We start from the raw sequence: 13,519 nt of genomic DNA on the forward strand, positions 1-13,519 counted from the left end.
AAGAAATACGTTCTCATGTCATCTTTAACATTCACTGACATTTCGACCAGGCATGCCCAGTCTTCTGGTTCTGTATATGAACATCTTACCCTATCCATGGACTTTTGCTTTGCATGTGCATGATTTTGCATTTTGTGCATGTTTTGTGTATATGCACATTTAAACAGCATATATGAAGAAGAGATGTGTCTGTATATCTTATAACCATAAGAGGCTGTAGGTTCACTTACCAATTGTAAATGTAGGCCTATTGGCCTGCCCACATTTTGCATAATGTGTAGTTATGTTGTTGAGGCAAATCGCATGTGGTTTCAGTGCCTGTCTAACATTCAAATGTGATCTCTGGTTATCATCTAATATTAGAATGGCTTCCAACTCATACACCGAGCAAGAGATCAACTACACATGACACAGCTCTGATCAGCTCTGTCAGTGTCATAATGTCAGAAATGTCTGTCAGTGTCACGAATGGATGAGAATGACATACAGTCATGCTCATGACGAAGGCAGTCATGCTTCTGTGCAAAAAATATTCTCTATTTTAGAGTGACAGGTCAGTTTGTGGAGGGATTATGTACCTCCTGGCTGATTTAGCGAGCTATGACTCCGTGTTCAATAACATACATTCTTCTTGTCATGTAATAAAACAGACTAGAATATTGCTTCTGGTAAAAATCCCAGTTGGGGTGTAAATTTTCGATATACCCCAGTGGCACGGAGAGTAATGAGACTCATCTGAAGGGCTAAAGAGTGACATCATATATGGGTGTGTAGAAATAGAAACGGGGAGAGGCGGTCTGAGTATTCTTATTTATGGCTTTCACAAGTAGTTGTTTAGAATTCCCCTATGAGATGATCCTACCAGCATTGTGGGGGTAAAAGCTACCACATGGTTCATCTGAGACATATGACTAGACAACTGAACACAGTTTGAGAAGAACACTAATGGCCAGTTCTAATGCTTGCTTTGGCTAGGTTTGCACTGAGTGGTTGGAAGAAAGGGTGGGGCATCCTACGCACCCAGAGCTCTCTCTCAGGCCAATTGGCTGAGCAATCACTGGTGGTTGGGGTGGTGATGCTTAATTTCTAATTGAAAACTGTCTCTACTGTCCAGAGAATGCTTTCCACTAGCTTTTGGAGCATAGCTGTGTGGATTTGATTGCATTCAGTAACAAGCGTTACTAGTGATCTCAGGTTGTTGGGTGATCTCCACCCTACTTCCTCTCCAACTCCTAAACTCATCCCAAAAGTATTAGATGGAGCACCATCATTCCAGAGAACACAGTTCCACTGCCCCACAGCTCAATGCTGGGGGGCTTTATACCCCTCTAGCTCATACCTGGCATTAAGCATAGCGCCCATAGGTTCATGTTTGCTGCTGTTCATCTGCTCTAGAGAGTACTGCTCTATTGGCAGTACTTCTCTACAGAGACTAGACAGGCTGTGTGTGTGTGTGCATTTGCACATCTGTGTTAGCAATGGGTGCAACATAAAGTAGCTGAACGTTTTTCTGTGAGATTACCGGTCAATCTCAACAGGCCTTCAAAGCCTATCAAAGGAACAGAGGGATGATTCCTAATACAGAATCTGCATTAGCAGACTAGCAATCTCAGAGACAAATGGTCAGTAAATGACTCAATTGCTAATATAATTAATGGTGACAGCATTATTTTTCATGAAGAAAGATTAATATTTGGTATAAGGTGTAAGATACCCTGCCATGTTTTGCTCTACCAGCAGAGTAGAATGTGTTTCTCTGATGTAAAAAGATCTAAATGTGGGTCTGCCAAGCCATTCTGAGTGGTGTCCCTAACAAAGGTGTTTGTTTATGGAGCCAGAGACCGTAAAGATCTGTAATTGTCTGAGCACCTGCCAGCATGAAAGCTGATGTTGTGAGAGGGTGAGAGCATGGCAAATGAATGGAAACACTTAAACAACACCTCATCTCATTGCTAATAAAAGAGCAACCACTTTGAACTGGCCCAGTACTACAATAAGGCCAAGCATCACGGTTCTAACGTGCTACGTATATTAGTCAGGCCTGTCTGAGAAAATAGCCCAGTTAATATGGACATTATTACCGTTTGGGCGGTAGTTAGGATTGAACCCCGGGCAATGGCTGTGCAGTGATGCTCAAAATCTACGTTTTTTCCTCTATGAACTAATGTGTCTGCATTATCAGTTAAGTGTCCTTTTATCTGCACTGTATTGTAACCTAAGTCGGAGATGGAATTTGTAGCTCCTGGCTTCTGTTTGCGTCTCTTTAGTGTATGTACTATAGACTGTGGCCGTGTAGGGAGTTTAATGTAGGCTTACATAGTATGGGTCATATGTAACTCTTGGGCGTCATACTGTAGGGATACATAGCTTGTGTGAACAAACCCAAGTCAGTTGGCCAAAGCACTGTTCCTCATTTTTCCTCAAATCACACAAATGAACCACTGAACTGCTCTTGGCGCTTTGAAGACGTGGCACTTTGGCGCTTTGAATAATAATAAATGGGACATAAATGGGTAAAATTAAGTATAGAACGAGTGTTTGCTGAAATACAAGCACATACAAAATAGGGGTGACCCTGAGATGGATCACGAATCACATCAGGTCAGTCTGTAATGCTGGATATCAGTTCTGATCTAATTCTGTGACAGATCTGGCCTGAAATAACATAAACCTGTTAAAAATATTATCAGAATCATTTTAGCAGATAATTATGTAAATAATGTTTAGGTAATGCTGCTTTACTGGGCTAATATATCTGCATTTTGCTATTTTTCCTGCACTATAGTAATAATGATTATTAAGGTGTATGGTAAAGTTGGGCAATATGGCTATATTTTCTCACATTGTGGTGATTTTTGTTTTTTTTTTAACAAAGAAACACTTTTTTTTAGTATATTTTGGATATTGTCATCATTCACTAACATGTTTCATTACGAAGGGAGTGCAGCAGTTCTTGTTAGCAATGTTTACAATCTGCTGCTACTGGTTTATTATTATTATTATTTTTTCATTGCAATAAATATTGTGCTATTTGTATTGTATGCTTATTTATTTTTTAATTAGTCATATCGCCCACCCTTAGTGTTTGTAGTCCCATTTTTTTTTACATTTAATAAATGTTTATGTATCTGCATTGGCAGATACACTATTTGTCCAAACATGGCTACCCCTTCTAATGAATGCATTCAGCTACCTTAGGTTGCACCCATTGCTGACACAGATGTGCAAATACACATGCATGCTAGGTGTGGGCTAGAGGGGTCTAAAAAAGTGTTCTGATGAAAAATGGTGCTCCATCCATTACATTTGGGATGAGTTGACAGTTGGGGATGATTTGGGGTGGCGATCATCCAAAATCCTAAAAAAGCAGGATAAACATTTTTTAATGGAAGAATTGGAAGAAACATTGGATGAACAAGTGTCCAAATACTTTTTTCATAAAGTGTATGTTTTTGTAGCACATTGGCCTGCAATATTCATATCCTTACATCCCTAATCCTTGATGCAGTGCAATATCTAGCTCATCCTAATTCTTGTCATTGTATCACTCCACTCCTTCTGTTTAAGCTTAACGTGTTTCTTTAGACCATGGATTCAAAAGTTGTTTGTGCACGTTTTGCATAGGATGAGCTCAGAAACTGGACGGGGGAGTGGCTGATGTTGGCACACCTTGTGGCTGCCCTCCCCTGTCAGTCCTCTGTTTGAATGCTCGCTCTGACCCAGCAGCTGTGGCCGTTGATAAATGCCATATCTTTCCACTGCGGTGGCCCGGAAACTTCTGTCAGTCACTGTGAGGGAAAATGGGCCATCTGGTTGCTGGGTTTTTTGGGCTTGGACTTGGATTCAGCATGCCGCCTGACAGGTGGTACCCTAAGCCAATCCGCCACAGGCACAGTTCCGTTCTGTATTATCTTATCACTGTGTAGATAGTAGACTACACTATCGCCACCAGAAAGCACGATCCACGTCACTGACATTGCCTTGCTGTCAGGACCCTTGGCGCTTTAAGGCAACTGTTGTCTGCTGTCTGTCTCATCAAATCGGCCTGAATATTAGGCTTGCATCAGCCAGTTATTATCAGTACAGCTTATTCAAGGTTATACAGTCTACTTATGATAAGGAGGGAATTGGTGATGTACATGAAGCATTCAGTGGCATTTGCTGGAGATAACAGCAGCAGGTTGCAGCAGCCAGGTCCTGCCCACAATGTGTTTAACAGTCTTAATTCTTAGTTTTTTAATTTATTGGTTTGATTTTTAATACACTCACGTCTCAAAGAAACACTAGCATAATCTTGATATGCTGTCTGCCATCAGCAGCCAGAGTCTGAGAGAGCACATTTGGTCTTGCTCTCTCTGGGTGGGTAGATGATACTTTATCCACATCACTCCTGTGTGATGCTGGTCTGCTTGGGCATCTGCTAACTGATGCATCAGAGCTGGGTTTCCTGGTGCTTTTCTCAGACCGAGTTGGATGCCTGGTGATGTTTCATCGGCATCAGATCGAAAAGAGGCAGTGGCTGGTTATGCATGTGTCGGAGGAGGCATGTGCCAGTCCTCACCTTCCCAGTGCTGAAGCATTACATGTGATGGGGGTGAGTACTAACGAGTGGGTTGTATAATCGGCTAAAATTTGGGAGGAAAATTGGGTACAAATATAAACAAAGGGTTTTATTTCAGTGAATTTAAATAAATAAAAATGGAAAATATCCAGTTCACATGTGAACAGAATAGAAAAGATGGAATGCAAAACGTGCCAAAGTTTGCCATGACAAACAAATTCTGTCATATTCAAAATTATATTCAAATAGCACACTCTTGAGCTTTTGCTTGAGTCTGAGCAGGACACTTTGCGCCCATTGCAAAAAAAAAAACTGTAGACATTTTGCTTGTTCATGAATAGGAGTAATTATTTATTAAATTCATTAATTGATTTGATAGAAGGTGGTGTAGATTTTATCCAAAAAGTATTGGGACACGTGCTCATTAACATAACTTTCTTCTGAAGTCAAGGGTATGAACACCCCATCTCATAGCCAACTCCCCAACTGGAGCACCACCATTCCAGAGATCATAGTAATTCCACTGCTCTACAGCTCAATGCTGGGGGGCCTTATACCCCTCTAGCCCATGCCTGGCATTAGACATGGTGCCAAAAGGTTAATGTTTATCTAGTCCAGAGAGTCCTATTCTATTGGCAGTACTTCTCTACATAGACTAGGCATGCTGTGTGTGTGTGTGTGTGTGTGTGTGTATCTGTGTCAGCGATGTCCGCAACATAAAGTAGCTGAATTCATTCATTAGAATTGGTGATCACAAATATTTGGACATATAGTGTATGTCGATAGATAAAACACAGAAATATTTGACATTAATATCAGGTATAATAGCTAAATTATTGTGTCTAGTACGAACTCCCATTCTCTTGCGCATGTTGCACAACGCTGGTTAGTCTATTTCCCACCGAAAATTAAACTATGCTTTTAATCAGTTATTGATGTCAGTTCAGAATTGTTTTCCCCTAGAAAGCAGACTGGAGGCAGACAGAAGCAGGCTGTGCTCTGTGTGTTGGCGGAGCCGGACTGCAGCGTCATTCTGGGCAGTGGCAGGAACTCCGCCAACTGCAACAGGCCTTCAAAGCCTATCAAAGGAACAGAGAGATGATTCCTAATACAGAATCTGCATTAGCATATCATCATTATTGCATTGCATTATGAGAATGACACATCCTCTGATAATAGTAGAAGCCTTTTTGGTGCAACAAAGAACAGTTTAAAGGGCTGTTTAAAGAACCATCTATAAAAGATTTTCACAGAGCAAAGAACTATATTTAAGCATCCAGAAGGTTCTTTGCGTTGTTCTAGTTCTGTATGAATGTTTTGCCTTTACTGAAGAACCCTTGAATTAAAAAAATATGTCATGATGCAGCTAATGTGTGATGTGTGAGTCACTGTATGTACGACTTATGGTCATAAGTTACCAGTATCTGTGAACTACGTTATCCTCATAGCAGCACTGCAAAACAAAAGAAGCAAGCTCCAGACAGCAGTCATGGACTTTGGTTTAGCTAACGGTGAAAACTGCAAATCTGGTTTTGCCCCAAACTGTCACTTTAAATGAAATGCACACTACAGTTGGTTACTACTTTCCTCTGTAAATGTTAAAGATACTAAGGCCACACACTATGTAAGAATTGGTGTCTGTTGCTCATGAGCTCCCCCTACAGGTGAAGTGTTATTTACTGCAGTGAAAAGAAACCATGCATTTTACAAGCAGAGAGATACAGAACTGGCATCTGAAGTGAACGTTTCTTGTAGACTGGCATGGTAGAGTAATTCTACAGGAATTTACACAAATATGCTTACACCGCATACAGTGTTGGTCCTACCCGCATCCCCAAAGTTACATAGTGCAGTTAACGGTGTGAAGAGCTCAGAGTAGCAATGATAGAGGCGCCATTCTCACTGTTAATTAAACATGAACATTAATAACACTCTGTGTCTGAATCTTCCTGCAGTGTAAGGTCCAGTAAGTTAGACCAGTAGCATCTGATAAATATTCAGTGCTTCCTTTCACACTGTTTTAAGAAGTGCAACCATGAGAGTCCCTGTGAGAGAGCAAATCCCCATTTCGCTCCCTAGGAAATTCACCCCAACATTGAACAGCCTGCTGTTTATTGTTAATTGAGGCCAGTTTGCAGCAGATAATCCACAGCGAATGAATAACATACAAGATAATCTCTGTAAAGTGTGCACTGGACATTCTAATGGCTGTGTAATTCTGCCTCTAACACGAGTGTGTTCACAGCTATATATAGAATTCAAACACAGCTGGAATAATAGCTGTATTATTGGGTTAAGGCTTTTGTATCACACAGCTATTCATAAACGATTTTGTGTACATAGGGCTTAAGAGCGGATATCAAATAGGACATGAGTATCCTGCTGTGGCAGTGCAATATCATGAGTGTAATTTCAGTCTACTTTTATGATGGTAAAACTGGGTCTGAATGTTTGAGGGCGATATGGGCAATATTATAGGTTGGGTGAATAGAACAACAGGTGCTGATTAGGGTTCTTATTTGAATAGTAAACTGATGTGAGGCTTATGCGTTGCGTTAGGTAGAATTTAACGCTTTAACTTAAGTGTTAACAAGAGGCTGTGGCCGTTTTTGTGTACATAGGGATTATAATATCATATTTTATACCATTTTATTATGGTATTTAAGCACAGTGGCTGCATCAAATGAGCATTACTCTCAAATTCCCTTCCCCCACTCCAGTTCCGACACCCCATTGGTTGAGCCACTCCACGTAGTAGATGGCCTATTTGTTCCATGTTCGCCTAAGCTCTTTTTATCACCTCTGATTGATAGTACAGCCATTACGCACCTAAGATAAAAGAGAAGGAGCAGACGGATGAGGGTGTTGTGATGTTCTTTCTGTGCGAAGCTGCTACTAGACTGCTTACGCTCATTAGCTGATGAGACTTGCGACGCACAGCGCTAATGTACACTCATTATTTGCTGTTTGAGTGACCTCTATTAGACATTGGTTTGACAGGGGTCTTTACAAGTTCAGCGAGGCTTGAAGCACTGGGTAAATGCTAATGCAACAATGTTGACCTCATGACCCTTATATCACAGACAACCGGGATGATGCAGCAAGTATAGAGCACATGAAGTGTACTGACACCGCCTGTCACATATTGTGGGCAATGAGCTTTTCATATGTGTGTAATACATTTCTTTGCCTGTTTAAAGCACATAGCACATTAAAAGTCTGATTTTTTTTTGCAATTATGAAATGATATATTGTCCCAGAAATAATTGCAATTAATGACATTGTAATTTTAAGACAATTTAATGCCACTGATACAATGATAATATTCCTAATATACCTAAATAAAATAAAATCAGACACACTGGCTCATTCATAACAATGGACTCTCATTCTGCTTACATTTTTCGACTCTGGAGCTTTGGACATCAGATATGCGACATTTCTTATAGGAGCGCACAGAGAAATCCAACAGGGCAGTTTTGAAGCCATGAGAGAAATCAGGGGTTCTAAGCATGAGTACCCGTAACCTTTCTGCTGTGCTTATTGTTTTACCACAGAGGCAATACACACATTTTACGGTTTCTGTTTGTCTTGCATAGGAAGACAAGCAGTCTGTGTATGGCTTGAATAAACATGTGAAAGGCTACAGCAGCAGTAAAACTGAATTCCACGCCATCATGATTAAACTTTGGCGGTTAATCCGTGGTTCACATGCCGAACTGTTACACTACTACTTGTCGCAGTCCGCTCTGTGTGCATGGATAGATGTCGCTGTCTGCTCACAGACTTGAGGTGGCCTCCGACAGAGAACAGCCCAGAGAATAGAACAGCGCAACCGGCTAAAACGCACAGAAGGGAACACAATAGACATTGTTGAGATCCGCAAAACTGATTCAGGTCCTGTTTATATATAGTATGATAAGTTAATATTGTAATTATATATCTGTTCAAATGTTATCACTTATTGTTAATACATGGGCTTCTGTTCTACATGTTGCAAGTTTTATTAAATAAAAAGGTAGTAAATATGCATATTGTTCTTTAAAATAGTAGTATGCTAAATTGAGGGTCAGAATCCTGATCTCATAATGAAGCTCCAGCCCTCTAGAGAAGTCAGTTCCACTGCTCTACAGCCCAGTGGTGGAGAGCTTTATACCCCTCTATCTACGAGGTGGCATTGGGCCATGGTAATGTTAGAAGGGCTCAGGCATGGCTGTTCCAGAGCGTCCTGTTATATCAGTCACAGGTGCACTGTAAAGTAGCTGAACTCGCTCATTAAAAGGAGTGTCTGGATACTTTTGTGTGTGCTGTGTGTATTAAGAGGACTAGTCTGTGCAAAGCAACATTCCCAGGGCCAAATAATTTGTCACATTAGAGTTGTTTTGTGTGTAAGATCTGTTAACTTTCTTAGTGTGAGATTGGGCAGCTTGTATCAGTTGTATTCATCATGAAATGCGTATGCAATAGAACCGAAAGCTAGCAACTAACATTTGGTACTGTAGGATGTTCGGATTGTGCCTGTGAAATGTGCAGCTTCACTTTGGCCTTCCATTCACCTTTATTGTCTTGATGTATGTGGGTAATGACAGCTTCTGTTCCTGCAGTGTGAGCAGAGAAATAAACAGAGAAAATGGCTGATGTTGAAAATCATTGGTTTGTTATCTCAAACGGTTTAAAGCATTCAACAACAGGTGTTACAGGAACGTGAGTCAGATTGTGTTTTGACATGCGTTAGTCAGCATGAGTCACCGAGTACAATACCACCAGGCCTTTAGCACCAGAACTGTCTTCTGCTCCGTAGCACATTCACACAGCTTGTGTGAAATGCAGGGACTTCCCAGGTTTTTCTTTCACTCTTTTTTCATCACAGTAGGTAGGAGTTATTGTTATATTAATACCATTTTTATATCGATGAGTTTTCAAATATTTCAAGTATCTTTTATGTTATTTATTTGTGTCTGCTTCGCTTCTCTTGATTCTGAGATCCTTGGTTTTGTTTGATACAGCCTGTTTGATTTAGTGCCCAAATAGGTGCTTGTTCACTGGTCATTAATATTTATTGCCTCATTAATGTGGATTGTGACTGGCCCTAACAATTGGCTCCATGATGGTCTATTTATGCCAATATAAGTTTAACCCAGTTTTACCCCAATTATTAGTCTTCACAATTCCCATCCAATAGCTAAGGCTTACCCCAAATCATAAAATGCCACCAGTGCTGGGAAGGCGTCTTCCAAGTCACATGAACCCAGCCGCCGCTTCTTTACAAACTGCCTTCATCAATGCAACATTAATGCAGAGCTGAACACACTAACTGCCAGTTGTGTTGCTTCAGCTTACAGATGCCCACATCACTTTGAGTGATGGGGGAGGGACAGGGTGACCCAGGGAGAGTGAATTCAAACGTGCTCCCAGGGAAACAAACCAGTGTTTTCCTAAAGATGGAGCCAACGCTTAGACAACTGCACCACCAGCCTCAGCCCATAATGTTTTGTAAATATTGTGCCCTACTGATTTGCACTGCCCACACAAAGTTGAATTACTACTAATTACTACTAGTCCCACACAACACGAAGTATCTCTCTTCATCGCTATGACCGAACATACAAGAATTTCCCCCCGAGCAATAAACATTATAGTATCAGAAGTGATGATAACTGGCAGACTGAGGGGGACAAAACTTATGGAGTCAGTGTTGGTGACTTTTCTGTACCTCAGCACTCGGCGACCCCACTCTGTAACTTTTTTGGTGGTTTGACGCATCGTGGCTAAATTAATGTGCTTCCACTTTTTAATAATACCACTCAGAGCTGATCGTGGAAGATCAAGGAGGGCAGAAATGTCACCACCTGACTCTTACAGTACCACTGACCTCTTTAGAACCACCCATTCTTTCACTACTGTGTGTGAAGACAGACTGCATGGCTAAGGGCTTGATTTTATACACTCGTGGCAATTGGCTGATGAGGAGCTAGTTGCCTGGTTGCAGTAAATGATCATAACATAAAGCTTGTTGGGCTCTGTTGAATTGGGAAGGGTAAACCCCCTGTTTTATCAGCTAATAGGACCTCAAGTACACAACCTCGACAGCTTGTTAATGAGTACCAACACTGCCTGCATTCTCTCTGCTTTAATGAGTGGACTGTTCATGTATATTCTGCTATCGGCTTGTTGTCCTACAAACATGCATACACACTTTGCTGTCTACCCATTTCTGTATTGTTACCATCATAAAGCATCGCCATGTTCGCCACATCAAAGTCCTGTTTAAATAAAAGGAAACTTAATCATTTTTCTGTTTTATTATTATTAAGTTACAGTACTGAAATATGGGGGATTCAAAAAATTTGTTTTCTCCCTTATCTCCAATAGTCAGACAGTCAGTGTTTAGTGTGAAAGTTTTCTTTCATAGTTTTACAGTGAACTTACATTCAGCTAACCGCTAAACTTGTAATCCTGCCAACTGAGTGTATTTTGTCAAATGCAGAGGCTAAATTCTGTTGTACTAAAGTGTCTTTCTAACTTTTATTTTCCACAGTGAATTTTATTACATATCCAGCACATAGAAATGCACTCAATTCATATTCGATCAAAACAACAAAGGGCCAATAAATACATAAACAAAATAAAACTTAAATAAAAGAGCTAACAGTGGTCTGTATTCATAAAATCCACACAGATCGAGCGAGGCATTCACTGCACTGTACCACCTCTTCTCAATCTAGGAATCCCGTCACACACCCCGCAGGTATTTATAGCCCACTCATCCTCGTGCAGTGCCATCTGCAGGAGACTGACATTACTACAACATTACTACCACCTTAGACAAGCAAGGTGACAATTTTTTTGTCCTTATGAGCTTATGTTACTGAGCCACTTAATTGTGTCAACATCATGGTAATTAGATGTGGATTTAATGGATATGGACCACTGGTACTACTGTCAAGTGTAAAATCTGGCAGCAGTGAAGGGAAACAGAGCCCTGATTACTTCCACAGTAAGTGTGTGAATAAGCCTTACATAAAAAGAGGCACATTTAGTGTAGTGTAGCGCTGTTAGCATTGAGTTTATAAATCTGACCCGGTATGTCATTAAGTAAAAAACGGGCATTGATTTTTCTCTAAGCCCTGTAGAATTATATCATTAAGAGATGCTAAATTCCTTAAACTTTTTAGATCACAGTGGTTTAGTGCACTAGATATTCTGGTTTATAAAAGACATGTATTTGTACTTGTATTTTTTGCCATCTCACACTGACTCAGTGTTGTTAAATTCCTAAAACAGGTCCCACTCAGAAAATGCCAGCCACTGCCACAGTCATGGACTTCTTCCAGCTATTTGTCCCAGACAACGCGATCCAGAATATGGTGACTCAGACCAACATGTATGCCAAGAAGTACCAAGAGCGCTTCGGCAGCGACGAGGGCTGGACCAACGTGACTCCGGCTGAGATGAAGGCTTTCCTGGGCTTCGTAATCTCCACCAGTGTGCACCGCTGTGAATCAGTCTTGAGCATCTGGAGCAGTGGTTTCTTCAGCAACCGCAGCATAGCGCTCAAGATGAGCCAGGCACGCTTCGAGAAGATCCTCAAGTACTTCCATATTGTGGCCTTCCGTTCAAGCCAAGGTGGCAACCAGGGTCTGTACAAGATCCAGCCCTTCCTAGACTCATTGCAGCAGAGCTTCAGCTGCACCTTCCGGCCCTCGCAAACACAGGTATGAAGTGCACACCTGGGCCATGGGGTTCATATGTTATATTGAGCTTTTATTAGTTAGCTACAGTTCTTAAGAAACCTTGTAATTTCAGAATGGGTGTTAATTATTTAATTTTGGGTGTTTATAGTAGCTATTAGTACACTAATGTTAGCAAGTTTGCCAACAATACAGTAAAAGTAATTAAATCTAATACCATAACACATTATACAGTGCAATAGTCCAGCGTTCGGCTATCATTCTCTAATCTTCAGGTTGATTACCTCTAAGCAAGGCATCTTGTTAGTGGCTTATTTGCAAAAGGCAATATTGCCATAATAATTAAGCAACGGTATCTTATAAGAGATGCACTGTGATATCAGAATAATCAGCAGCAGCAAAGTATTAACACAATATCAGTACCATCTGATCAGTTTGTATCACCCCACAGGTCTCATATCATGTGTGACTAGTATAAAGTGCTGCTCTGAACTTGGTTGCTCTGTTTAGAGGCAGTTTAAAACACTGGTCACTTTAGAGGCTTCCCCCCCCCCCCCCTTCATTACACCAACGCACTACACTCGAAATATATCAAAAACACCTAAATGACTTCATTAATTCAGTGAGTTTAGATGAGATGAACAGAGTGTAACTGTAGCTGAGACCCCAAGTCATTCTATTGTGTAATTCAGTGTTTTATCACATATAGCAGTTTAAGCAGAAGACTGACAGAAGCCAGATTAAGACATTACGAAGGGACGACGCAAACTCCCACCAAATGTTGGCTGTATTAAATTGTCAGAAAGTAGGACAAGCGAGGCAGCTACGTGTTTCTGTGCCAGCAGGAAGTAGGTTGGGGATTTAAGTCGAAACTTTGGCCCTCCAGCTGTAATTACAAGCGCCTGCAGACTTGCAACATGTCACTCGCCCTGGTTCATCACTCCGAGTTTTAGTCGGCAGAACGAGGGTCAACTACGCTCGTTGTGAGAGTTGTTGACTGCGACCTGCACTCACAGAAATCTGAACTCAAATTTAAGAGATCAGCCAAAAATGCTACCAGCGAATAAAAGGGAATACCTTGCAATGTGCATTATGTAAATTATATTTGTGTGTAACTATTAGCTATGTGCATTCTAGTTTAAGCCATTTCTTTAATACTTTGTTACTGTTTTTGTGGCTTGAGGAGTTGCGAAGCGGGTCCACAAGTGATTTATTATTTTTTTCAGTCGTTTGTCTTGAATTGCTGTGTGGTCACTGACAGCATTTG

At 40.9% G+C, this 13,519-nt stretch overlaps 1 protein-coding gene across 1 annotated transcript in view; it reads left to right on the forward strand.

Annotated features, from left to right (window-relative positions):
* pgbd5 (piggyBac transposable element derived 5) overlaps nucleotides 1-13,519 on the forward strand; it is a 38,229-nt gene that overhangs the window by 1,991 nt on the left and 22,719 nt on the right. Inside the window, exon 2 of the mRNA XM_072678430.1 lies at nucleotides 11,846-12,276. Within this exon, the coding sequence (XP_072534531.1) occupies nucleotides 11,846-12,276 (431 nt within the window). The remainder of the gene's footprint in view (nucleotides 1-11,845; nucleotides 12,277-13,519) is intronic.

Source organism: Salminus brasiliensis, chromosome 4 (assembly GCF_030463535.1).
Source record: "Salminus brasiliensis chromosome 4, fSalBra1.hap2, whole genome shotgun sequence".
In the NCBI taxonomy this organism is placed as follows: Eukaryota; Metazoa; Chordata; class Actinopteri; order Characiformes; family Bryconidae; genus Salminus; species Salminus brasiliensis.